A 27,325-nucleotide genomic window follows, 5' to 3' on the forward strand; every position below is an offset into this window, starting at 1 on the left:
TGATTTTTAATTTATTTTTCCATTTTATTTCTTTTTTAGTCCTTTTAGTATTTTCCTTTTCCATTTTTTTCTTTCCCTTTTTTCTCTTTTCTTACTTTTTTCTTTTACTTTATTTTTGTCTTTCCTTTTTCACCTCTTTATTTTCCTTTTTATTTCTGTTCTTTTTTTCTTTTCTCTGTCTCTTTCTCTTTTTAACTTCTTTTCTTTTCTTCTATGCATGTTAATGTAAATCTTAATGTTGTCCAGTCTAAGTTAGTAACCAGGCTGGGTCACGGCTGCCAGGCTCCAGGAGATCAGCATGAAGACTAATGGAAATATGCAAGGCTGCGTTGTCCTCTCTCATAGAGCCGTTACCCACAAACCCCCCTGTTGAGTGCCTGGCAGCACAGGAGAGAGTCTTTGGCAGCTTTTACCCCTCGAGCGACTCCCTGCACCCCTCTCCCATATCCCTTCTCAGTTCTCAGTTCCACTTTCCCAACAATACGTCTCTCTTTCACAACCACCTGGAGATGTAAACAAACTGAGCCTTATTGCAATAAGTTGTTGATATAAGCCATGCAGTATAACAGTTCTCTGAAAAGTGTATATCTTTCAAGGACTTTTAACGAAACCGAATATCATAAATTGTGTGGTTGTAGTATATTTAGGACTATTCTTGATTCCCAACCCACATACGCTGTTATCCTCTAAACAACACAGATGCAGAATTCACCATATGGAGTTTGTAACTGCTGACTAATTCTCTCCAACCCTCTCGCCGTCCAATGAGCAAAGCTGCTCACGCTCGTTTTGTAGCATTTTAAACCACAGGAGCCTGGTTTTGCCCAATTACTACCAGACCCTCGTTGTGTGTGTCTGTATGGAGGGGGATACATGGAACCAAATGTAATTCCATCTAATTTATTCTGATGAAGATCTGGAAGCAGCGGCTTCATTCAAAGGTTTCTTCAAGCCTAATGGAATGAATGTAGATTAATTATATCTCTCTCACAGGTCTGTAGATAAGCATTGACAACCAGCTCACATGCTACTGAATGTGCCATTAAAGGTTTTATTCATTTTATTTTATTTTTTGGAATTAGTCACTTGTAGCTGACAAGATATATATTTTTTATTATATTTAATAGGGTGCCGCGATTTAAAGCAACTTGACATCATTCATTTTCAGTAGTATTTTGCCAAATAAGCACTCTTGTCTGCCTTGTGCGTGGTTGTCAAATGTGTTTTGTGTCCTAACATGCTGTGTGAGTGTGTGTTCTTTTGTCTTTTTTGTCATTTCTAGGCCTTATTTGTGATTTAAACAGAGGAACACACTACCCAAATCATCTGTCAGTCATCAATAACAACTAAATTCCACCATGGCACTGAAGAAAATGCTTTAGCAAAGATCAAGTTATTAAAAAGCTCCTTGAATAAACGTCTCGCTCTTTCTCCTTCTTCACAATGCTATCCAGCTACTGCCGCCTCGCTTCGGGCCAAAACAAACTAATGACTGAACAGCTACTCATTGGGAAATTAAGTCAACAATATTAAATGTCTTACATCAGTGTGATTACAAAAGTCACAATTGTGTGTTTTGTTGTTGAGCCAAGTTTATTTCAACTCTCTTCGATAAAGGAGAATTAAAACATTTGAAAGTTCAATTGAAGATTTAAAGCATTGATCTGTTTGTTCGAGCATCGCACCCAGCCCAGCACTGCAAAATGTTGTTTGCAGACATGTTGTCATTAATCTTTACTCCGTTTTCTATGTGCATGATTGTGTGTAGGTATAATAGATCGAATGAACCCTTGTCAGGCATTAGCAGTTTAATAAGGGATTTGAGTTAGCAAAGGTTACAGGACAGATGTTTGATAAAATCATGCAAAAGGCCATATCAAATGTGCTCAGCTGTATTCATGAGACTGCCTACCAACTAGATCTTTTGTATTTTGTCATATGTACATGAATGTAAAGTAACACATTTTTCTTACCTCTTTCCCCTCACAGTTCAAGAGGTTCCTCTGTGACTCTCCTTTAGAGGTAAGTCTTTTTTAGAATTGCCTCTCTTTCTGAAGTCTTGTCCAATTCAGAGGATTTCCCTTTGAAACTGCACAGGTCCAGTTTAGTCTTAAAGCAGATGATTTAATCACTTTCATCAGTAGTTCCATATGGATCATAATCTTAACATTTCTTATGGTTTCTAGTCAAATCCTGGTTCTGCTGAAGAACTCAAAGTACGCATATAGTTTCCATTGGTGGTCATTATAATTACTTAGAAATGATTTTGCACAGAACCTCTTTATACAAAACTATATTTGTTTTCTTTTGATTTTAAAGGAGAATATGACTCAGAGATTCTTGACGGGCTTTGTGAGATACTTTCATATATTTGTATAAAACCTTAGGGTAATGCCACATAAGAGGAACAATGTTAATTTTGTGCAGTCTATAGGAGAGCCGCAGTGAGACAAACAACATGTGGAAACGGCTCTCTGGGTAGCAGTGTAATTGTTCTCATGAATCAATGGAAAAAAGTTTCAAGTGTTGTCCAAACCAACCACATTTCTGTGCAGCATGGCATGACCACACACACGGGACACAAACAAAGAGTTGACTGTGATGTGAAATTGTCCCTGACAGATGACCGTGTCTCTGTCATGTCCAGATGCCAGTGTTAAGAATCCTCTTGTTGTGTTACTTTATTATTGAGGAGCAGAAGAGGTCATTAAAGAGAAAATGTGACTAGGCAAATGTTTGGTGATGTTTGGGATGTTAACATGTGGTTGAATGGAGGAGGTTGGACATCTTATTGACGTTGCTTTTCCATAAAAAAAGAGCTTTTTGAATTACAGAAAAATACTATGGCATGGTACAAATATATTTAAATTCTATATATCTTTAATTCTAAAACCTTAAGTCTTAAGTCACTGGGGTATATTTGTAGCAATAGCCAAAAGTACATTTTATGGGTCAAAATTATACAAGGATATAAAGTAGAGATCATGTTCCATGAAGAAATTTTGCACATTTCCTACCATAAATATATTGAAACTTAATTTTTTATTAGTAATATGCATAGCTAAGAATTCATTTGGACAACTTTAAAGATGATTTTCTCATTTTTTTGATTCTTTTGCTCCCTCAGATTCCAGATTTTCAAATAGTTGAATCTTGGCCAAATATTCTGCAAATAGTCTGATCCTAACAAACCATACATCAATGGAAAGCTTATTTATTCAGCTTTCAGATGATTTGTAAATCTCAATTTCGAAAAATTGACACTTATGACTGTTCTTTTTAATATTAAACTAATTTTCAGGTTATCAGAGCTCGGTTAACACTGGTCACAGATGCGGAGATGCACCTTTAATTTCAACAAGCTGATTGCTCCCTAAAACCCCCACAGATCATGTTTTCAGGACATTTGAAGTTGGATTTGGCAAAGTGGTGCTATATAAGTGTGTGAGTTGTTAATGGCGTTATATTGTTCATTCAGACTCATTTGTGAAAGTGGAACTCGCACAAACAGAAGAGGTGGGATTTATCACATGAACCAACCATAAACCAATCATAACCAATCATTTCCAGTCATTTCGCGATGGAGGTATTCCCTTCTCTCATGTGACTTCCCCTCTTTAATTCCCAAACCCACCGCTCTGTATATGGTGTCTCTAAAAATTCAGTGGGGTCAGGGGAGGCAGGAGAGACACACACTCCCACCGTAACTTTACTGCTGATGTCACTATTGGACAATTTCATTATTATAATTCAATGCCAGTAATGTAAAATGACTGATTTCTGTTGTAATATATTGTAAAATGTCATTTATTCCTGTGATCAAAGTTGTATTTTCAGCATCATTACTCTTAAGCTGTACTGCTTAATATTTATGTTTAAACTGTGACACATAAATAGAAACATTAATTGAAATTATTTTAGAACTTATTATAAAATTTTGATAAATAGAAAAATCTAAAGACCAGCTTTAAAAAAAAAAAAAAAGAATCTTTTGTAACATTGTAAATGACTTTACTGTCACTTCTGATCTGATTAAATGGTTTGTTGAATAAAAGTATTAATTTCTAAAATCTTACTGACCAAAACTAGTTTCACTTGTTTAGCTCAATAAATGATGCTTTAATTAGATTATATGATTAGTACTACATTATAGAAAGACTATGCTAATATAGTGCTATTTAAAGGACTCTTTTATTTCATGCACAGATAAAGTAAGATTCTTCGTGTAGAAATCTTAAAGGGGCAGTTGGCATCATGTGCAGAACCGAGTGCGCTTGTGGTGTATCCGCTCACTTAAAGATGCGTGAACAATAACACTATTTGAACTTCGCCTGGAAAGTCAAAAGTTAAGGAACATAATTGTGGATATGCCATTAGCATGCATTAGACTCCTTCACCTGCTTGTGTTTATCTAGGTGTGTGTGTGTGTGTGTGTGTTTGTTCACGTGTGTATCACATGGCGTTCACTGAGATGCCCTTCTCCTGATGCGTGCCTGTGTTGCATTTGTATGTCTGTTTCTACTTTGTTTTTTTTTTAATGTTTTTTTATTGACCTGAAATGTCTGTCCTAAGGGGAAATGCTCATTAACAGTGGTGTTGTGTAATTAGTCGTCAAGGTTTTATAGACCTCAAACCCTGCCTTTGCCCCATTCCCGTTTTTCCACATGCGTGTGCACACATATTCGTGGGACATTATTTATGTCATAATTTTCCTTTATTTTTTAATTCCAGTGACTTGGGCTTCAACTGTCTGTGCCTCTGTCAGCATGACACATATTCTCATCTGAAGGATGCACAATGAAATCGTTAGCGCATTAATAAACACATCCTCATAATCAGAGCTCCACACGCCTGCATGTATCCAGGACAGGCATTGCATCTGTGCCACAGAGGGAGCATGCCGTGAGTGGAGGCTCGGAGAAAAATGGCAGCCGTAATCGAGCGTTGCTGTTTCCACGTGGGGTTAAATGAGCCGTCGCTGAGAGCTGCGTCTAATGAGTGCTGAGTTTAGAGTGCCTCTGTGTGACTCGAATAACATTTGAGTCCTGCTGCATTTCCAGTGACTCTCCAGGGCCACGTTTGAGGAATAATTCTATGACATTTAATGCTTTGTGGGAATAATTTCTGTGTTCTGTAATATAATATAATGGGGGTTTTTATTTTCTATTGTACTACATTCAAGTTAGTTTTATTTGTATGTGCCTCTCACAGTGTACATCGGGGTTATCTGTTATATGCTATAGGGTGATTTCAGGCATCAGATTTCAGGCATGACTTGTCATCATAAAATAATTCAGTTAAATTCAAGTTTATTTGTATAGCACTTTTTACGATACAAATCATTGCATACATGTAAAATATATTATGGGATTTTTTTTTTTAGTACATAAACTATTTTATAGTATTATATTTTTTGTTTTATTAAATCTTTTTATATTTTCCATATACATAAACACAAATAAAATAATTAGCTTTGTGTAAATTATTGTTATTATAAATTTAATGCACACACAAACACACACATAATTATATTCTGACAAATCTTTTATACGTTTCCCCCCTAAAATACTATATTAATAAATTATGAATAAATGTATTGTATTTATATGTAAGTTATTTTTATTATTGTAAATTTTACAAACAAAACACACATTATTTAAATAGTATAATTTATACATTTGTATTATCAAGGGATCTCGTCTCTTATTCTACAATGCTATTCTGATACTGTACATGCATCAGTGTATGAGTGCAGCCTCCTGTATGATGGAATCTGGTTGGATGGTTTCCTGCATGCATTAACCTCTCTTATTGTTTCTATGACATAGAGTAGTCACTGTTTTGCTACCCATCCGCCTGACAAACAGCCTGCTGGCGTCCCCTCTGCAGACTGCAAACGGACGCTTAGCACGCCACTGCACACTAGAGAAAGCCAGCCAAACAAAGAGCGACACAGAGCACCATATGCTTGTGATTTGGGCCCCTGCCTTTATTGTTGGCCTCATCTGTGTGCACAGACGCAGTCATTAGGCTGTCCGGCGAGGTGATCCCGGGGTCAAGGTGATGCCATTTTCCGCACTTAGGTCATGGCTGTGTAAACATGTCTGATACTTTTACCGTGAAATACTTCTGCGGGGGCTGCGTTTCATTAAAACGGAGTGAAAACACCATCTAGAACATTCCGTCAGATCATTATGGATGAAAGATGGGCAGCTGTCAGGTGGTGCTGAGAGCTTAACGTTCTTTTAGTGGCTCTCCGCTGCCGGAGGGTAAGTTAGCATGACAGGCGTTGGATTTGAGTCCGGTCTGGTTCTGACAGAAACGGGGCCCGGCACATGTGGTGCCAGAAGGCAGATTGAGAAGGGGCTCTCCGTTTCACCGCAAGCCCTTAATCATCACCACTAGCCGCTCTATGAAAGCACCTTCATCTTGAGATCTGTGTTTGCTTAATACTGACAGCTAGTTTAAAGCGCCAACCTGCTGGACAAGCACTTTGAATATCCTATACATATGTGGAATGTGGTCCTCGCCGGGGAAATGAGGGGTTTACTGTAACACCTCTCTAGGGATGTTGTGAACAGAGTAAAGTTTGGACTTTGGAAGATGCTAGGTTTTACAGGACTGAACTTAAATTAAAACAGGTTTATTTATAGAACCGATATACTGTTCATTTAACATGCTCCTAAAGGACTAAAATCTGTTTCAGGACTTTTTCACCGTATAGAGTAAGGAACCTTGCCGTAACAGGGTTTTACAGGCTTTACCATTAAAAACATTGTGAGTGGCGTTTTTGGAGTTTGTGTGTTGGTTTTAATTTGGAGGTGAGTGACCGTGGCACAGCAGTGTCTAAAGCCTCTCATACTGATGGGATTGGCCGAGTCGCTCCCCTGGTGTTGTGATAACGAGCCGGCTTCCTGCAGGGCTAACTGGACCCAGATGGGCCGAAGGATCCCGTTACGGCTATGGGTGGGTAGGCCCCCTCCCGCCCAGACGTTTGAAGTCTCGTAGCTGGACCAGGCTGAATAAAACACCCTCCTCAATAAGCCACTTGACTGAAAAAAGCCAGTTTAAAGGTTTAAGTGGGAAATATGATCTCGAGCAGGTAACGGTTTGAGGTTTTACAGCCGTCCAAAACAGCAGACATATATTCATACACGAATGCATTCATGTCCCGTGAAGGAATGTGGGCTTTTATCTTCAGACATAACCGTAGTGGTAGTTGTTTTTTTTTTGTGGTTCGACTGATTTACACACACCTTCACACACAGGGTAAAAACAGCCCCTCTGTCCCTCCTGCCCAGGCTTTCAGAGTGGAGATTGATTCTGTTCATGCAAGGATTTTTATTAAATGGCCTCTTGTAGTTTGTGTGTGCGCCTGGCATGGACGTTTACCACACACACACACACACACCTCTGCTCTCGGCCCACATGTGGGAACTATTAGCAAGCTACTGTACACACTGTTCCTTTGCAAGCTCAGACTTTCAGATTGTTTGATCATTGATTGACACAGGATCACACACAGGAACATATTTCATGAAGTTTTCATTTATTTAATTGATTTGCATGATATAATATTGGAAATTCTGAAAATCAGAAATCTGGAAATTCAATTTAAAGTTTAAAGTGTATCTAAACTGACTGTTCCAGGTCTTATTCTGTACAGTTCATCAGTATACTCAAAAAATAAATGTCAATAAAATATTTAAATAAAAATAAAATAAAAAGTCTCACCCTTTATGTTTTTTCTAATTGAATATCCTGTTCATCATGGATAAAATCAGGATGTTTGGTGATGACTAAAAAGCTGTTCCCTTTCTAGTATGCTCTTTATTTTCCCTATACTATGTTTCTTGAGCAGCAAATCAGTATATTAGAATGATTTCTGAAGAATCATGTGACACAGAAGACTGGAGTAATGATGCTGAAAATTTCTGATTTGCATCACAGGAATAAATTACATTTAAAACAATATATTAAAATAGTAAATGTTATTTTAAATGATTTTAATTAAACATTTTTAATGAATATAAACATTTTTTCTTCTTTTTCCACTTTTTCCACCATATATATATAATGTGAGTAATGTCTGACCAGCAGAGTTTTCAACATCCAATAAAAAGAGGCGAAAGGCTACAAATAATAATAATTAAATGTTTATAATAATAAGTGATGTTCTCTCTCTGACTTGTGCTCATCTTCTCCAGGCTGAGACGGCTCCTGATGGTCCTGATGTGGGCTACGGCTCGTTTCATCAGCAGTATTGGTTGGATGGCAGAATAGTAGCTGTAGGAGTTCTGGACATCCTGCCCTCCTGTGTGTCGTCGGTGTACCTCTACTATCACCCCGACTTCTCCTCGCTCTCACTGGGCACCTACTCTGCTCTCAGGTTGGTCAGCCAATCATAAATTCACTCTAATCTCTGAGCTTTTTAGGCAAAAACATAAACGAGTTTGAGACTTTTGGTCACCAGCCCAAACCTTTAGCCACTAGGCTACACTACCTCCCCAAAAAAAGTTTAGCAGCATTCATGCTGCAGATGAACAGCACAGGAATCCATCCTGAGTTTGAATGCATATTATTTTCAAAACACAACCATACACACCCAAATGCCTATATTTTTTTGTGTTTCACATATGTGTGTACATATTTCACATGGGCTGCTCACCTGATTAGGTTACACTTTACAGGAGATGCCAGATGTGTGTGTGTGTGTGTGTTGTTCTCAGTTTTGGGTGTCTGGAGGCCTCGGGAGCCTCATTTCTCACAGACAGGAGAATAAAAAGAAGGTGCGAGTGAGAAGTGGAGATTGTGCGTGGGGCTGTGTTGTGTCCAGAGCAGCCGCGGGTCAGTGTCTTTGTGCTGTTGTGTGTCAGTGTGATTGAGTGAGACTGTCTGAGCGTGCTGCGCTGGACGATTCAAATAATGATGAATGGCCAGCAAAGACAAACACAGTGAGGTTCCTCCAAAACCTAAACGTGCTGAAAATTCATTTAGAGAGTTTTGGTCAAATTTTGTCCTATTTAACCCCTAAGTCATAACAATAATAATAAAAAAAGAATATTTATCATGAATAAAATAGAGGTTGATTTAGATTTTTTTTAGGATCAATGTAGGATTATTTAAAAAAATGTATTTAGAACATTGTGTCTGGACATGGTACCATATTTTATAAAAAATAAAAAAATTAAAAAACTTTTAATTCCCATTATAGTAATAATGGAAACATATATAAAATAGCTTACCTTTGATTCATTTTCTATTTATTTTTTTATTTGTTAAATGTATTCTTTTTTTTATTTTGGTGTGATATACTGTATATAATTTTATTTTATAATATATATATAATTGTAATTAATAATTAAAATTAATAATAATTTTAAACCGTATATTTTTCTTATTCAGTCAAAGAAAATACATTTATTTAAAAAAAATATATACTATTTAAAAAAACTTTACCCATGTGAATGTTGTGTTGTTTCATCGAGTGCTATTTTTTTTTTTACATCTCCTTTAATAGTTAGAGAAATCTGGTCCTCTCATCTCCTGCTCTGAATGTGTGTGTGTGTGTGTGACATTAATATTAAGCAGGCGTCTTGTCTGTGGTGAGCGCTGTAGTATAATTGGCTTGTGTAGGGCTGTCAGAGCGCTGAAGAGGAGATAATGGAGGCTTCAAGCTGCTGCCAGCGCGGAGCGGGTGGAGACTGGGGTTCAAATCCAGGAGGGAGGGGGCTGCCCTTTCTTTCTTTTTTGTGAATGGGTTCCACAGCCTCTTCTTATCCCTCTCTCATTCATGGAGTGCCAGGCTTTGTCACCAGGGGATGGGAACCCGGGAACCTGGCAGCGACCGCATGACCTTCCAGCACCTCGCTGTTTGTCGTCCTTTTCCTTACACTATTTTTCTCTTTAATTTTCCAGCGCTTTTATTTTGCTTTGGCTTCCCTCTATCTTCCTCTCTTTTTCCCCGCAAGAAAAAAAAAAGATTTCTCCCCCTAATTTTTAGGAACACAGAGAGTATGAAGTGTACAAAATGCAGAAGAAGAGAGAAGAAAGAGCAGGATTTATTTATGGAAAAGAGAAACATGTTTGTGCAGGGAATAAAGCAAGAAGTGAAAGAGAGCGCATTGATTGCTCGCAGGAGGAAGTATAAATCTCCTCTATTTTCTCAGTTCCCTTTTGTTTTTCCTCCTCCCCTTCCTCTTTTTCTGCTCTTCTAGATACACATTTAAATGGCTGTTTATGAGGAAAACTGATCTGGGCCATATGCAGCAACTCTAGTGATGTTTCTTCTAATTTAAGCATCATATCCTGATTATAGTCAAATTAAAAACTGTTAATAATAAAGTTATTAATCAAGCTCTGATCTTTTTTATAGTTATTTAAAGAAAACCCTGAATAAATCAGTTTTATTGTCAATTGCTTCTTTTTCCCTAGGTTTACCCTATCTCTTTTTTTTGTCTTTTCTTGCACAAAGCTATTGTATGTCTTCAGAATATAGCGAAAAAAGTCATATGGATCACTTTTATGCTTCTCTCTTTTTTTTTTTATATCTTAGCCCCATTAGGAAAAAGGGCTTTACGGACATTTTGCAAAATATCTCATTTTGTGTTCCATAGAAGTAAAAAAGTCACATAAAATGTAACCTAAATGGACAGAAATCTGTCAAACTAACAAGTGAATGTTACCATGATTTGATCAGGGAAACATCTGATGATTAAACAGTGGATATGTGTAGCATTAAATCAGCATTAACTTGTCTTTGTTATGAGCAGTTTTATAACCTTGAGCACAAACCGTGCATAACCGCATACACTCGCCTGTTTCTGCTCTCATCTTCTCTGCAGGGAGATTGCCTTCACCAGGCAGTTGCAGAAGCAGTCCCCCAAACTTGCCTACTACTATCTGGGTTTCTACGTCCATTCGTGTCCCAAGATGCGCTATAAGGTACGTTCATCTTCTGTTTGCACTGGTCAGTGTCACCTAACTGAACACTGATACTGCAATGCCATATTGATAGAGTTGGCAGTATAGAGAACATGACTATTGTAGTAGCACCCAGCAAAATGCACCTTTATCTTCAAATGTTTTCCAGTGGTCTCTCACTTTCAATTTTTTTTCCCTAGAGCACACTTTGCTGAATAGTACAGCAATATGCGTTAAAATAAGTCTTTATAAGGGTTGCAAGCATCCACTTTCTTAAATAGTTAATATGCATGTATCCTCTCTTTCACTCTTTTGGGCAGTGGTTGCGTAGTCAACAGAGGGGCTTTCTGTTTTGGAGCTGAAGTAGACACCTGTTAAAGGTGTTAATGGTCTGTCGTCCGCCAGCATCACACCTCTCCGCTCTGTTGCTGCTGTGATCTGTTTCTCTCATTAATTTTTCCCAATGACTCACCCGGGAGCAACCGCAGTGCCACACTTCTAGAAACCTGCCTCCAGCAGCACAGGAGATATCTCTGCCTCCTTCCTTTATTTGACCTGTGAGATTGTAGATACAGTATCAGAGGAGCACTGTTCCATTTATTTATCGACTATTGTAGTATTTATTATGATTTCAAAATACTTCTATTCAGCAATTTTTTAAAAATATATTTTTATTTCATTTCATTATTTTTTATCTAATATTAACTAGGGTGGTCAAATCGATTAATCATATATATATATATATATATATATTTCGATATATGTCCTATCTATATATGATATATAAATAAATGTATAAATAAATAAATATATTCATGTATATGTTTGATATATATAAATATAATATACACTGTACACACATATAATTATGTAACACAAACAAAATCTTTTATTTTGGATGTGATTAATCACAATTAATCAATTTGTTCTATCATCAATTTATACTTTATTTTATTTAATTCAATTAATTTTAAAAAAATTAAATTGTTTTAGTTGACAATAACAACACTGGAGATGAGTGAGGAAATACCATTATAGTTGCACACCTTCAAGTCTTCATGTTTGAGGACTTGCATTGGTGTACAAAAGTATATAATTCTTCTGTGTTAATCAGTGGTAATTATTTATTTTATTTGTTTTTTTCATTCTTTATAACTAATTCGTTTTTTCATTTGTATTATTATTATTATTATAAAACACATTTTATACATAAGTCCAGTACATACATGCTAATATATTTAGCTTACAGTAAAATACCTGCAGAATTCATCAGCGCAATCTCAATATCGCATTCCATGCTTTTCAGCCCTTAAGCCTCTTGGTGCGGATAAACCATGGAAAATGTCAAGGTATGCTTCCAGATTTGGTTTATTGAGTTTCTGACACCGTTAGCTGTTCTGTAGCCTCACACTTGGCTTGTAGATGGTTTTCAACCTCTTTTGCGAACAAGGGACTTGGAGCCGTGTTCAAGCTGGGCTGCAAGAGTACAGAGGATGATGGTAAAGCAGTCCAGTGGGAACTTTATGTAAGTGCTTGCACAGGTGTGGCCGAGTGTGAAGCGTGTTGGCCGTCATTTGACTGACACGAGGGAGATGCTGGGCAACTGAACAGCTGATTCATATACAATGGATGGAGAAAGTCAATAAAAGTGACTGTCCGGCTCAGAGCTAAAGTTGAGGAAGAGGGAACATATGCATCTGTTGAAGCTATTAGCAGTTGAGGAGGAGGTCAGAGCTACTGTAGTTCATGGTGTCACCTGATCGTGTTATCAGAGAGGTAGAAGGCTCTCTTCTTTATGTAAACTTTCCTCTCTTTAAAGGAATAGTGCACCTAAAATGCACCTCAAATGTTAAGACCTCAAATGTGTGTGTCAGATAAGTAAAAATGTATGTGTATATATATGTATGTATATATATATATATATATATATATATATATATATATATATATATATATATATATATATATATATATATATATATATATATGGAGAGAGAGAGAGAGAGAGGCTGGTAATTTCATTTAAGCTTTTTATTTTTTATTTATGCAATAGTTAATTTCCTTAAAGTATTCTTTCAAAAAATAAGATTTCATTGTGATATATAAATGTATATTTATTTAGGAGCTACACAAATGGCACATGTTTGGTAGAATGGTCCATTGTCTTTTATCACAGCTTTGGTCTTGATTGTTTTCATATCCAAGTCAGGTTTATCAGTGCTGCACTCTATTAGAAACCATGACATAATTTCCCCATCTCAAAGCTTCGAGCATCTCTGCAATGCGGCAGTGAGTGTAAAGTCACTGGAGATCTTAATTCACTGATTCTCTGCACTGCAGTCTACTGAAACTTTCACCCTCAGGCTGGATCTGCAGTCCTGGAAGTTGTTTGTATGTCTGTCTTTGTGCAGAGCTGTGTGTGTGGAATAGAGAATAGAGCTCGGTTGGAGCCCAGCTCTCGCATTTCTGTATGGGCAATCTCTCACAGCAGAGGATGAGTGCCGCTCATCCCTCTCATTCTGCACTGAGAGATTAGTCTGGGGTTAGAAGGTTGTGTGTTTCTCACCTACATCCAGAAACTATCTTTTCAAATCAACTCGTGTCTTTCCAAATCCAAATGCAGCTTATTGCACTTTTCAATCCAATTTGCAATAAATGAGATCTGAAGCTTTCAAGCTTCAAAAAGGGCACAGAAGCATCATTAAAGGCACAATATGTATTTTTTCTGCTTTAAAAATAGCAGAAATCACTATATCTATGTTATATATATTTTTTAGTTGTGTACTTGCATCATCCCAACAGTTTCCACAAACTTTCAAATCCGGAGAAAATTATAGTTTAATTAGAAGACACGGCACGTTTCTTTATTTCCGTTTTGTCGCCCGTCTATGGCGTCATATAAACTTTGAGCCCTCTAGTTTATCTAACTTCCTGCGGAACCGCCAAATACAAAGGTGAACAGAAACAAAGACGAGACGAAGAAGAAAAAGTAGGAGCCTTGATTGAGACTATTATATTTTATATTTATATTCGTATTTAAACCTCAATCAATAACTTAGTTATGGATCATGATTATGCTTTGCCTGCACATTCTGTGAAGCGCAAACGCACGGGTGAAATAAATGACCCGAGATGGTTTTGGGACAAGAGAAGCAACAAGACACGGGTAAATATTAGAGTTGCATTTCCAAGATAGAGAGAGCTTTGTGACAAGCTGAAACTACAGAGAGATGCTGAACTCGCTTGCATTCTGATAAACAGGTATGCATCCATTCAGCTAACTATATCTATCCGTATATTTTGTGAAACGATGATGTCTTGTGTAAAACTCAAACGGACTAGCTCTAATGTAAATCTACATTTGTTCTATATCTAGCTGAATAAAGTAGCTTCAAATGCAGTTCTCTAACTTGTTCGATATCATAGTATAACGTAAGTATAATTATTAACGAAAGGCGACCGTGTTTTTTTAACATATATTACTACTAGCTAGATGGAATATTGATTTGATAGGGGTCTCATAATTCATATAGACGGTTTCATCGGGCGCACGCGCCTGGACCTAAGTTAACTTCCGGTCTGAGTTGTGTATATCGGTCTGGCTGCGGTGCCTTCTACAAACGCAGTTAAAGGCAAGGTGATGAGTAGACTGAAGTTGGGCTGAGGTGGTTGTGCTGCGGGGTGTGTTTCCCATACATTTATTTATTTTTGGAGACTCGCCACAATTTTAAAACTTTTTTTGATCTTTTTTCAAAAAGGCTTCATTGAATAAACATGAGAAACGTTACTTACTGCACGTTTCATAATAATAATTCCTTACATTTATATGTTTAAATATCAAAACGAGGCACGGGTGTTTTTATATCGCTGTATTTCTGAAAGAAGACTTGCATGTTATATGCATGATAAAGCAGCGTGTGAGCGTACCAGCTCTGCTTCGTTTACAGCTGTTACTGGGGAAACCTCTATTTCTAGCGCTTTATGTCTAGGCTTTAAAACATCCCCTGTTGGCAAATAATGAATTTGCATTTTCATTAAGTCCGCCTGATCCACGCAGCAAACATTTTTTTTTTTTTATCAAAAAATATCTACTCTAGAGGGACTTGGCTGTTGTTATTGTTTCTATTTGGAAGTCTACCGAAAGTTAAGTTAGGTCCACAAAAGCGCTCATGTGCAGTAACGTTTGTTTATGTTGTTGCCGTTGAAACCGTCTCTCCGTTCGAAAAGACGTGATTGTCAAAATACTAAGTTAGAATGAGTGAGGAACAATAGGGAGCGACAGAGCGCGTGTTCCAATGAACAACAACTCCCATGAGCCTTACGCTCTTTCCCGACGTCATCAAAGTACGTCTTATGTTATTATTTTGATTGAGTGACCCCTGGTGGCCAAAAATTCCATATTGCACGTTTAAAGTATCATCTGAACCCATACAATATATTTATGTGAGAAACAGACCAAAAAACACTCATTATTGTCTGAACATTCTGTACATATGAATCCTGAACACTGCAATCCAATTCATATATTTAAATATATTTCTTTATATGCAGTACATCTTCTCTGAATAAAACCTCAGCTTATGTGCAGTCCAGTTGTATTTTAAAATAGTCTAATTCAAGCGTTTACATGCTTCATTTTTCTTCCTGTTGATCAGATTATTTTAGGTCTAGACCACTTTTTAATCCGATTCATTCAGACTGAGCTCAATTGCATCAGTCGAGATGCTTACATGAAGGCTTTTGAGTGATAATGATAATGAAATGAATGATAATGAAACAGATTATTTACATGCATGGAAACGTAGCTAATGAGTTGCGTGTGGATCATTGAGTTAAATACATAAACAATCATATATGAATCATTGAATGAACAATGAACTGATTTATTTATAAAATACAAAAGGGTGATTTGCCAAAAAAAAATCTAGGGCAGATTTTCAGTGACTGATGTCTATATTATTGATCTGTCTCTCACACAAAGTGATTGTATGACTACAGAAGAGTTGAATAAACTGGTTTTATGATGTTTTTGCATCTTTCTGAATCTTAAAAGCCCCAGTTTTAATTAATTGTAACTGCAAAAGAGTACGTAAAAATCTTTTAATTCTCTTTAACTAATCTCTCTCTATAATTAACTGATGTCTTGATCATCTAAAAAGGTACAATGATCGCACCAGTTGCATGTTATATACAGAAGCGTTGTAGCTCTCTTCTACTAACAAAGACTTTAACCCTTGAACATTTCTTGCAATTAAAGGGGGGGTGAAATGCTATTTCATGCATACTGAGTTTTTTACACTGTTAAAGAGTTGGATTCCCATGCTAAACATGGACAAAGTTTCAAAAATTAAGTTGTACTTTTGAAGGAGTATTTCTGTTCCAAAAATACTCCTTCCGGTTTGCCACAAGTTTCGGAAAGTTTTTTTTCGAGTATGGCTCTGTGTGACGTTAGATGGAGCGAAATTTCCTTATATGGGTCCTGAGGCACTTCTGCCGGAAGAGCGCGCGCTCCCGTATAGCGAGGCTGAGCACAAACATTTCACTGATCAGAGCGAGAGCGTCGCAAAATGTCACAAAAGGAGTGTGTTTTTGGTTGCCAGGGCAAGACAACCCTGCACAGATTACCAAAAGAGAAACAGCATTAAGGGACCAGTGGATGGAGTTTATTTTTACAGAGCATCAACGGAGTTGTGCAAGTGTTTGTGTTTGTTCCCTGCATTTCGAAGATGCTTGTTTTACAAACAAGGCCCAGTTTGACGACGGATTTGCGTATTGTTTATTTCTTAAGGATAATGCAATCCCAATGAAAAAGGGTCACGATTGTGTGTTGGAACCGCAGGCGGTGAGTAAAACTGCTCAAAATATCTCTGTGTTGTTAACTTAGCTATCGGCGCATAAGCACATCAAGTAGATAACATGCGATGTTGTCATCAAACTGCACTTTCCACATGTACAGCTTAAAAAAAAAAAGACGACATAAAGTGGAACTTAGTCATTTTCCAAAACCGCTAAGCAAATATATACAGTTTCAGTACATACCACATAGAGACGTCGTTGCTGATGCTGCTCTTGTTAAATTTCAGCCTCTGGATCTGATTCTGGATCATAAATATACGCTTAATCTGACTGTTAGCCATGGTTTGTTTTGGATGATGTTTTTTCCTCACGGTAATGTCACAGCTTCCACATGCTCTCAACGCAAAAGTCTACTGGCGCTCCTGATTCTTTAGCTCCGCCCACATGTCACGCCTCCAGCCGGTCGTGTTTTCGGTACAGACTATCTTTCTCTTATGAATATAATAAAACTAAAGACTTTTTGGAGTTATGAATGATGCAGTACTACTCTATAGGTACTCAAGATTAACAGGATATTGAGTGAAAACGAGCATTTCACCCCATCTTAAAAGTAAAATAGCATTTTCTGCATATCTCCTCTGTCACACGAATTCGCCCATTTGTTCCATCATCATCATTTTAACTTTGTTCACACCATTCCCATGATTTCTGTTGTGTAGTTCTGTAGAATCTCTTCCTTGTCCTTCCACCTGTCGAAATGAACCAACAACATGGTGAGTGCGCTCAGTTGGGAGTTCCACATCATTCCAAATCAAAGTATTCAGTAACGTGATCCTGCAACTTTTTCTCACTCTTACAATGTTTCTCAATCCGACTCCAAGGATGCCATAAAAGACAAGGTAATGCCATGTGTTCTGATTTTCCATGCGCTCATGCCTTTCCCGAAGTTCAGCGTTTTCATTCTCAAGTTTCTCAACTGTCTCCACACACTTCTCAACAAGTTCTCTTAAATCGGGGATTCTTTTCCACATCGGCTGCTAAGATTAAGAGATGGCCAACAACTTTTCTTTAAATGCTGGCTGGGAAAATCAGCCTATTCGCTTGTTAAGTCTGACGTCACGTAGCAGCGCTTCCGTGTCCAAACGCGCTATCAGTTACCATGAGAAAAAAACAAAAGGTGCTAATATAAACTCACAATGTGATAGAATACTAGCGAAAAAGTTATAATCTTAACCTTTAACTCCGTACCGAAGTCCCAGATAGCCAGACAATGAAAATATAAATATAAAAAAAAATATATATATAAATTATTTGTGTTTGGGACGCTGTGAGCACGGAGACTGTAGTGTATACCGTAAGTTTGAAAGCGTTTAGCTTAAATGATTAATATGAATAAACAGTGCTCATAAACGGCTGCTGAGGTCGTATTCTCAAGTGAAGAGAGTTGAGGCTTGGACCCGGAAACAGTGCTTCTTACGTCATCACTTAACAACCGAATTCTCTGCCTCCATTTTTCAATGGTGATCCCAATGATACCAGAAGTGTATTATAGTTATTATAGTGAATTATTAAACAGTGATACTGTCAATATTTTTTTTTAAATGGTAAAATAACTGTTTCTTTTAAATTATTTTTTAAGATGTAATTTATTCCTGTGATCAAAGCTGAATTTTCAGCATCCTTACTCCAGTCTTCAGTGTCACATGATCCTTCAGAAATCATTCTAATATGCTGGTTTGCTGCTCAAGAAACATTTCTGATTATTATCAATGCTGAAAACAGTTGTGCTGCCAAATATTTTTGTGGAAACCATGATTTTTTTTTCAGGATTTTTTGAATGTGAAGTTAGTATTCAGTAAATATAATAAAGCATGTATTTGAATAAAAAATATTTATTTAAATTAGAAATATTTTGTAATATACATTTCTTTACTGTCCCTTTTGATAAATCGAATGCATCCTTGCGGAATAAAAGTATTATTTTGTACTTTTGTACTTATTTTTAATGAAACTTGGGTCACCCCAAACTTTTGAATGGGAATGTACTTTTCATGTTAGTTATTTATTTATTTTTTAGATAAAGATACTTATACAGAATATATTATTTAGTAGTTGTGGAAGAATGACTGGGGCAGACCAACATGCCAAGAACTCTAACTGGCTTCCGTTTAAACTTGACTGGTCACAAAGGCAGTGGTTGGAGTCTTTTCGGGAGGTTTTATCCAGTGCCAGCAAGCTCTTTTCCTCTCACTGCAGTCGAGCCAGACCAGCCGTCCAGTCCGAGACGTGACTTCCTGGCCCTGCCGTCTCCATTCTCTGCCCGAGCCGCTGATGGCTGTTTGGCCCTCGACTTTGCCCAAGCTTTCAAGCTTCTGAATGTGTCTAATGGGGTGAAATGAGCAGGTCTGTGGGGTTCTGGCGGGAGATGCATCCCCCCTCCACCATCCCTCCACCTGCCTCCCACTCCATCCACCAGGTGTTTCCCAAAGCTTCCTGTGAATTCCACATCCAGGCCAAAGGAAACAAGCGTCTGAGAACTGCACTGGGGTCGTCTTTGTATGTTTGTGTTTGGGCTGCTGGTCATCTGGAGAGGCTTTTCATTAGTCTTAAGAGCTGCTTGCTGCTAAGTTAATGTCGGAAACCTGAAGATTTTCAGTGGGTTAAATGGATAATGCTTGCACTGTGCTCAGTCTAACCTTGATGCAAATGAGTCACGTTAAGGATGTTTAATATTACTAATGTACAGCGAGTTTAATATGTCTTTTAAAGCATGAGTGTTTCATTCAATTATATTTTGCTACTGGAAGACCCCTATGAAAGGACACTTTTTTGGCATGTATGTTTTAATAGCTATGTATAGAGTTGCTACTTCAGTGAAAGTCCCTCTAGTGTAGTCAAGAGGCATTGCACTCATGTTTTCCTGCTGTAACATGTTTCTTTGGTTGACTGTAACCTCTCATCTGCTAATCTGGGACAAATGTATTGAATTGTATTGGACTGAAAGAACATGAGTTCATTCTCATGCATTAGCTTGATGCATGGATTGCAGAATCTGTATTTGTTGCATGCTAAACCAAAAGAGACGACAACATCCGTTCATGTTTCCCATTGTTATATGTGTGATTCTTAGAACCATTTTTGTTTTTAACATTTATTGACTTTTGTCAGTGCTTCCCTGTTTTCCACTTCCCATAGTTTGCGTGGGACCTTGCGATGTTGCACAACATTTTATTCATCGTTGTTTTCTTTGCATTTTAAGACCAAGCATGTTCCTAAATCTCGGTTTTAGTTTTCCTTTGAGTTAAAGTGTGTTACAGTGACATTAAAGAATAATTTATGTGAGCTATGTAGTTATTGTTTATTTTAAGGTTTAATTCTTTGATCTCAAACAAAGTTTGGTGATTTAGTTTATGAGAACATTGTTTTGGCCAGAGAAAGTGAAAATGCTGGTATATACTAAAGTTCAAATGTTTGGGGTGTTTTGAACTTTCCGTTCATCAAAGAATCATTGAAGAAGTATTCTGGTTTGCACACAAATATTAAGAAGCACATCTGTTTTCAGCATTAATAATCAGAAATGTTCCTTGAGCAGTGAATCGGCTTAGAATGATTTCTGAAGGATCATGTGATGCTAAAGACTGAAGTTATGTTGCTGAAAATTCAGCTTTACTTCACTGAAATAAATTACATTTCACAGTATATTCAAATAGAAAATGGTTCTTTTGAATTGTATCTCACAATAGTACCGTTTCATATTTCTTGTGTCTTTTTTTTTATCCAATTTTTTTAGCGCAGCCTTGATGAGAGGAAGAGACTTCTTTCAAAAACATGAAACATCTCACTGATCCTAAACTTTTGAATGGTAGTGTTTTTAGTACTGCTTTTAGGAATCGGGGTTCCCACTGTTATGAAGAATTGAAAACGCTGCAATTTCTAGGTCTTGTAAATTAATGTAATAAAAAAATCTTAAATTATGAACATTTTTGTTTAACATTATTTATTTTTTTATGCTCCGCTCTAAAAATATTTCACCGACTTTGTGAGTACAACCATTATTCTGTCCATCTTTCTTGAAATCTATCCAGAAGTCATGGAAATTCAGTGATCAAAAGGAGTGGGACTCCTGGAGACTGTACACGTTGTGTTTAGAGTCTCCTTCTAATCTAATCTCTAGATTTCTATAAAAGAGTCCTCGACCTGTTTGCTGTACGTGTTTCTGAATCTCGCTCTGTCTGCTCTTGTATAAATCCTCAGGAATGCAGAGGCAGGTGGGAACACATGCTCATTTCTTGCTCTCGCTCTTGTCGCCTCTAGTGTTGTACATGATTGCTTGTGCTTGCACACATGGTCACACTTTAGTTTGTGTTTAACCTTTGATTAAACTCGGGACCTACAAAAAAAATAAATCCAGTGAGCTTCTGGCAGCATTTTTGAATTTGAGTTTGAATGCCCAACAATGCTGTCTAGGTAGGCCACTTGCTAGGTTTTGAGACGCAGTCCTAGCAGAGGTCTTTTTATTCTGTATGCTTGCAGAACCCGGCCCTTCTCATTCAACCTCATCATGTAAACGGACTTGACTTCAAACCATTGCTCGTCCTGTAAACCACAGCATCACGGCAGCTTGAAGCGCTGAATGAAACGATAGGAAATGAGGGTTGAAATGAAAGAAAGTTGTCTGAGAGAAAGATAAACAATTACCACACATTTAGTTTGGCATGCTCTGCCCTTTCTCCTTTTTTCCTCCATCAAAGTGCCTTTGAAGCGTTCTCTGTTCTGCAGGGTAATCTCTTTCACTTGTTTTTCTTTCATTAATAAGCTACGGCCCGGTGGAACTGTCAGTTAGCCGTTGAAATGCGGTCTGCACTTTCGTTACGTGCTGTTGAGATTGGTTTTGTGTTTGTGGTGCATGTCAGGACGGGAAAAAAAAAGAAAGCTTCCAGCATTGGGGTCTCACTGCCGGTCCGAAATCTCTCCCACAGGCATGTGCAAGTGTGAACATGTTGGCACAGAACTGAAATATCAAAATACGTGATCTACATGCTAAACCACCAATGTTTTAGCTCCTTTTATTGCACACCTAGCTTGGCCAGCTTGGACAGTTCACCCCAAATATGTTGTTATTTTTGCTTAAACAGATCCAAAAAGCAAGTTTAGAGTGTGAGGCTGATGAGCATTTTCAATTTTAGATGAAGCGTTTCTGAAAATGATGGTTGAATGTGTCTTTAAAATAGCTGTTCATGAACTCGGTTCCCCTCTTTGCTCTGTTCCAGTCGTGCCCTGCTCACCGCATCACCTTGAGTATACTGTTTTATACCTCTCACTTCTTCAGTAACACTTACGAGTCCAGCGTCCTCTCTATTTGCCTGTTTTTCACTCTTCCCAGAGTCCTGCAGTGGCGGCCAAGTTGACAGAAGTTGCTTTTTGATTTGGTTCATCTGAGACCACCAACAGCGAGGCGTATGAGGGGAACAGTTTGTTTGAATTGGGGTTTGATTCTTCTCTTTTCTTTCTCCCTTCTGTACGGTGTAAGTTTTGACATGGGTTGAAGCCAGTACAAGGGTCTTGTTCCAATTACAAAAAAAATGTGTTGATCTTTGTGACGGTGTATTTTACTCACTAGTTGATCTGTTTTTAGATGTTTAGCATGTGTGTGTAGCATACACTACTGTTAAAAATCTTTGAAAGAAATGTACACTTTGGTTCAGCAAGGATCCATTAACCTGTCATTCATAATGTTACAAAAGATTTCTGTTTGAAATAAACCGTGTTCTTTAGAGCTTGCTATTCATCAAAGAATCCTGAAAGAATCCATGTCATGTTTTTCTGAAAACTCTTTTCACTATTTATAATAATATGACATGTTTCTTGAGCTCAAATCAGCATATTAGAATGATTTCTGAAGGATCATGTGACACTGAAGACTGGATTAATGATGCTGAAAAGGAATAAATTGAAAATCGAAAATATTTATTCTAAATAAAATGTTTTATCTGTCATTTTGATAAAAAAAAGGATTGGTGAGCAGAAGAATTCTTAATAAGATTCATGTTTTGATACTTTACACTCCTAAGATTGGCCTTCCAGACTAGGGATGGTAAACTAGTTCAATCTTGCTCCTCAGAAAGTCTAAAGAAACTCATAGTGAACGTGGAGCATGTTTGATTTCCCTTAAGGCTTTGTAAACAAATACTGCACAAGGGTAGAATGACAGGAATAATATTATTTTAGTTAAGTTTTTAATATATTTCCCTTTTTTGCTCTCTTTGATAGTGTTTTCTTATAGACTCCAGCCAAATGAATATTATTTTATAGTAATATAAAACCAGGGTGCTTTGTGTTGCAGTGCACAATAAGCTTTGTTTAGGAGAGTGTGAGACATGAATTCATCAGTAGCTGCTCTTTGTGTGGTTTGTTGGTCTGTGATGTGGGTCGATGAGACGTTTGAGAGTTCACATAAGACATTAAAATGCATGTTGCATTTGCTAAAATTGACTTACTTGGATGGCAGTTTGAATGCAGAGTGATTGCATTTTCTCCGATGATTGCAACAAGCCTAATTGCAGATATATTGTGCATCCCTAAATAATAAATAACCCACATTCAGGATATTCGTTTAGTGTGTTGACACCGTGTGTTAATAGAGGTGGTGTGTTTTATGTGTTTACATTGAGGCCCTTTCCTCTGCCCCCCATCAGCAGCGCTGACATGACGACAGACCCCCAGGGTCAGAGTTGAGAGGTCGGGTTAGGCGATTTAGTCTCTGCAGTGAAAGAGTGCAGATATATATGGGGGTGAAGGGGGTTCAGTGAGGGGGGTGTGAAGGTCAAAGGGCTGGAAAATGAGAGTTTAGATCTGATGTCAGGGTGAAATAGCCAGAATGGCCCAGCTGCCAGCGCAGTGTGTTTGCCTTGCCATTAACTCGCCCTCGGTTTATTTTCAGAGCCTTGGATTCAGCCACTTTGACAAGGCCTCCAGACCCTATAACGTATAGCACACTTTGATTATAGAGCATGAAACCAAGCCAACAAAACTTAGACTATTTTCAGTTTTTTTCCCCCTGTAGGAGCATTGAAATGAAACATGCAAGTCTTATTTTGTACTTAACATAATTTGTATAAAGCATGTTAATATTGTTTTCACATCTGATGTGTTTGCTGTGTTTTTGTTTTGTTTTTGTTTTGTTTTGTTTTTAAGTTTGGGGTCAGTAAGATTTTTTCTTTTTTTTTAAGAAATGAATTCAGGATCCTTTAAAGGGATACTCCACCCCATACAAACAAAATACTAAATATTATATATATATATATATATATATATATATATATATATATATATATATATATATATATATATATATATATATATATTTACAACATGGCACAAATGTGGTGCTTACATACAAGCTTTATTTTTGGGTGTTCATCTAATAAACCAGATTAGAGATGTCTGGAGTGAAAAGCACTTAAGGAAGGTGAGTGTTAAGGTTGTAAGACTGCAGCACTTAAGCAGCTCGTCTATAAACGGCAGGAGAGATAGAGAGATAAAACGAGGCTCGGGAGGCTGTGCCTGTAAATCGCTGCCCTGCTGAAACGTGATCCTGTAAAAATATTTTCCCATCATTAAGCTGTCATCCACCAACCCCTGATACACAGCCCGGCCAGGCACTACAAGTGAGAGTGTATTTGTGTGTGTATGTCTGAGGAGGCATTAGTTAGCAGTCGGGACACTGTGTTTATTTGAATTCTGTCCCCTGGTAATGTGTCGAGTGAGGCGAAACGACGCACCCAACTCCAGGTTTGTGTAAATATCTGAATGCGGTTTGATGCTCTCCTGAGGACCGCTGTGTGGTACTCTGTATGCATGCCATAGTGTAGTATGTAAGGAGAGGGAGGGATCTTTATTTACACACGCACCTCTCCTCCGCTCATTTACAAAGCCCTGTCCGACCGCTGTTTGTGTGAAAGTGTGTTTACACGTGTCATTCAGTGAAGTCTGTCCTGATGTCAGCTCTAACAGGGCGGTCTCGCCATCTGTGCAGCGTTCCTGAATGCCAGAGTAAATGACTAGAGGAAAACTAAAAGGGTTTTCTTTGTATAGACATGCACTCGCTGTTTAACTGACCTATAGGACAGCATCGGGTCTCAGTCCAGGTCAGCCCCCCCTTTTTATAGTGCTAGACAGATCTTCCAGCCTAAATCAATAGTGCTGCAGGGATGATTTTTTTTCTTCTATTCCAGCCTGAAAGTTAGCATCACCCTGGTTCCCCTGACAAAAAGAAAGTAGGATTTTTCCATTAGTTTTTGGATAATTGCAGAAAATAAGTTTCCAGTTTGTTGTGATGTTCAATGTCCCCGACAACTTCTGTAGTCCCATTTAGTACACTTTTTCAAGACACATAAAAGCTTAAAAATCACGAGTAGGGTGTTACTGATGTATAATATGTCATACAATAAAATGTGAACATATCTTGAGCTTGTTTACCACAGACCTTGTTTCAGACATTGAACCACAAAAGACTAATTTCTGGTTTTGGGACTTGTTTTTTGCTGCACTATACTCTCTATTGGTAAATATAAGTGCTCTATTACTGAAACATTCCCTACACAAACACTTCTAGTTTGCTAAATTTCTTGCATTATGCTATGAAGTGTCCAAAACGTGCAACTGCACATTTCTTTCTCAGTGCAAGAGGCATTAAACCATTGACATGTTTGTAACTTATACCTAAATAATAAGTCATGGTTTTATTGCATGGATAAATGAAAGCAACTCTATCGCCCCCTTTGGCTGTCATGTAAAACCACAGGTCTGTGTTTGCATACTTGTGTAGAGCATATTCCTGATCTGAATCCCGCCTCTTTAGCACTTTGTGCCTGTATTTCATCTGTACTCATCATTTGTATGTGTAACCTGCAATTTAAACAATAGGCACAACATGGCAACCGTGTTTGCTGTTTGTGTGTGTCTCAAAGCCAAGATAAGATAGTGGTGGGTGAAAGCAAGTGTGCACTTGTGTCTGTCAAGGCACAGGCCTGTCCTTGTTATGTCAGAAGGGATAGGCCAGGCATTGTTCGGGACTGTATGGAGCAGGAGGGAATGCAGACAGCATGGTAAATGTTTAGACAGGTTACAGTTAGAATTCATGACTGCAGTGCACACAATTCTATCTTTTACTGTGTGGGCCACTGTTACTATTCCTCATACTCGGGGTTAGAGGTTTGTTCAGACACCCTAGCATGTGTGACTTTGACTTTTGCATGGTCTAACACCACTCCCATTTGCATCAGAAAGTCTAAATATCTAGTTCCTCTCATTGAGTCTTCTCAGCCTGAAGGTGCCTATGATTGCTTCTAAAAAATGAAATGGACCTCTACAGAGGAAATAGGCCCCAGATGTGCATGAAATCATGGTGAATGGTGAAAAGTCGACATCCTGCTTCTATTTAGACCCCATTGGCTCTCAGTGGGAGGGTTTGGGTTCCCTTCGTGGCCTACAATGGCCTATAGGACCCAGTTTGTGGTTATGATCTGGATCTTATAAGTGACCATGGCAAATTTCACAGATTTTTTAAAAGAACAGCTAATTGATCTACAATTATAAAATTTGCAAGTAAATCCATAGCCTCAATAATGAATCCTTAAATTTTTGGTTTGACTAGAATTTAAACTTTGAGATTAATAACATTAACTTTTTTTTTTCGTTACATAGTTATTTGATTACAGATCAGATGTATAAAAGCTGTTAGAGTAGATGAACTTAAAGCATTTTTTTGTAGGTCATAGTTGACATTAAGGTAAAGATTGCTCTCCCAGATCAGCTTGTGCAGACATCTTCACTCCCCAGAGCGAGAGTCGAGGTGTTGTCTTTCACAGAGATTCCTAGCCAGCAGTGAAGTCGAGGATTTATGCCCCCGATTAACTGCTTTTCTAATAAATCTCAGGTATGGACCCTGCAGCGTACCCCAGTCAGAGGGGTGGAGGTTTTTACAGCAAATGAAAATGAAGCAAATGTGTATATATATATATATATATATATATATATATATATATATATATATATATATATATATATATATATATATATATATGCATTTGTCAGGACTTTACCTCCCTCTCATATAAAACACAAGACCAACATTGTTAAAATTAGTGTTTTCAGTTTATGTAATATCTTTTGAGCATTTAACCTGTACAGTGGATTAACCTTAGGGTAAAAAATGCACACATACTCTGTTTTCTGGCCATATTTAAAATCCATCCTTTTTGGTTTTAGGTTAGTTTTAGTGTCTTTATTTTTATTTATTTTTTACGTGTTTTAAAGTTATCATTTCTGTTAGTTTAAGCTTTTTTGCAGATACATGCATTTTAGGTTTTAATTGATCAAAATTCATGTTCAAATGATCATTTCCACTTCCTTTTTGCTTCCTCAATTCAAATTTAGTCAGACTTTAGAAGACCAATTTTCACTATTAATTAATTATTAACTATAACTTTTGCCTCAATAAACCTCTACTTTACTGCTTATTAATAATTAGTGAGGTAGCAGCTAAGTTTAGGTTTGGGTCGGATTAAGGGATCTAGAATATGCTCATGGAATAAAGCATTAATAT

At 37.5% G+C, this 27,325-nt stretch overlaps 1 protein-coding gene across 3 annotated transcripts in view; it reads left to right on the forward strand.

Moving 5' to 3' along the window:
- Window positions 1-27,325, forward strand: part of LOC113112365 (arginyl-tRNA--protein transferase 1-like) — a 71,934-nt gene that overhangs the window by 28,893 nt on the left and 15,716 nt on the right. For all 3 annotated transcript variants that reach the window (XM_026277844.1, XM_026277842.1, XM_026277843.1), the window contains exons 8-10: window positions 1,990-2,022; window positions 8,208-8,389; window positions 10,845-10,944. In XM_026277844.1, coding sequence (XP_026133629.1) covers window positions 1,990-2,022; window positions 8,208-8,389; window positions 10,845-10,944 — 315 coding nt within the window. The remainder of the gene's footprint in view (window positions 1-1,989; window positions 2,023-8,207; window positions 8,390-10,844; window positions 10,945-27,325) is intronic.

This window comes from Carassius auratus, chromosome 13 (genome assembly GCF_003368295.1).
Source record: "Carassius auratus strain Wakin chromosome 13, ASM336829v1, whole genome shotgun sequence".
In the NCBI taxonomy this organism is placed as follows: domain Eukaryota; kingdom Metazoa; phylum Chordata; class Actinopteri; order Cypriniformes; family Cyprinidae; genus Carassius; species Carassius auratus.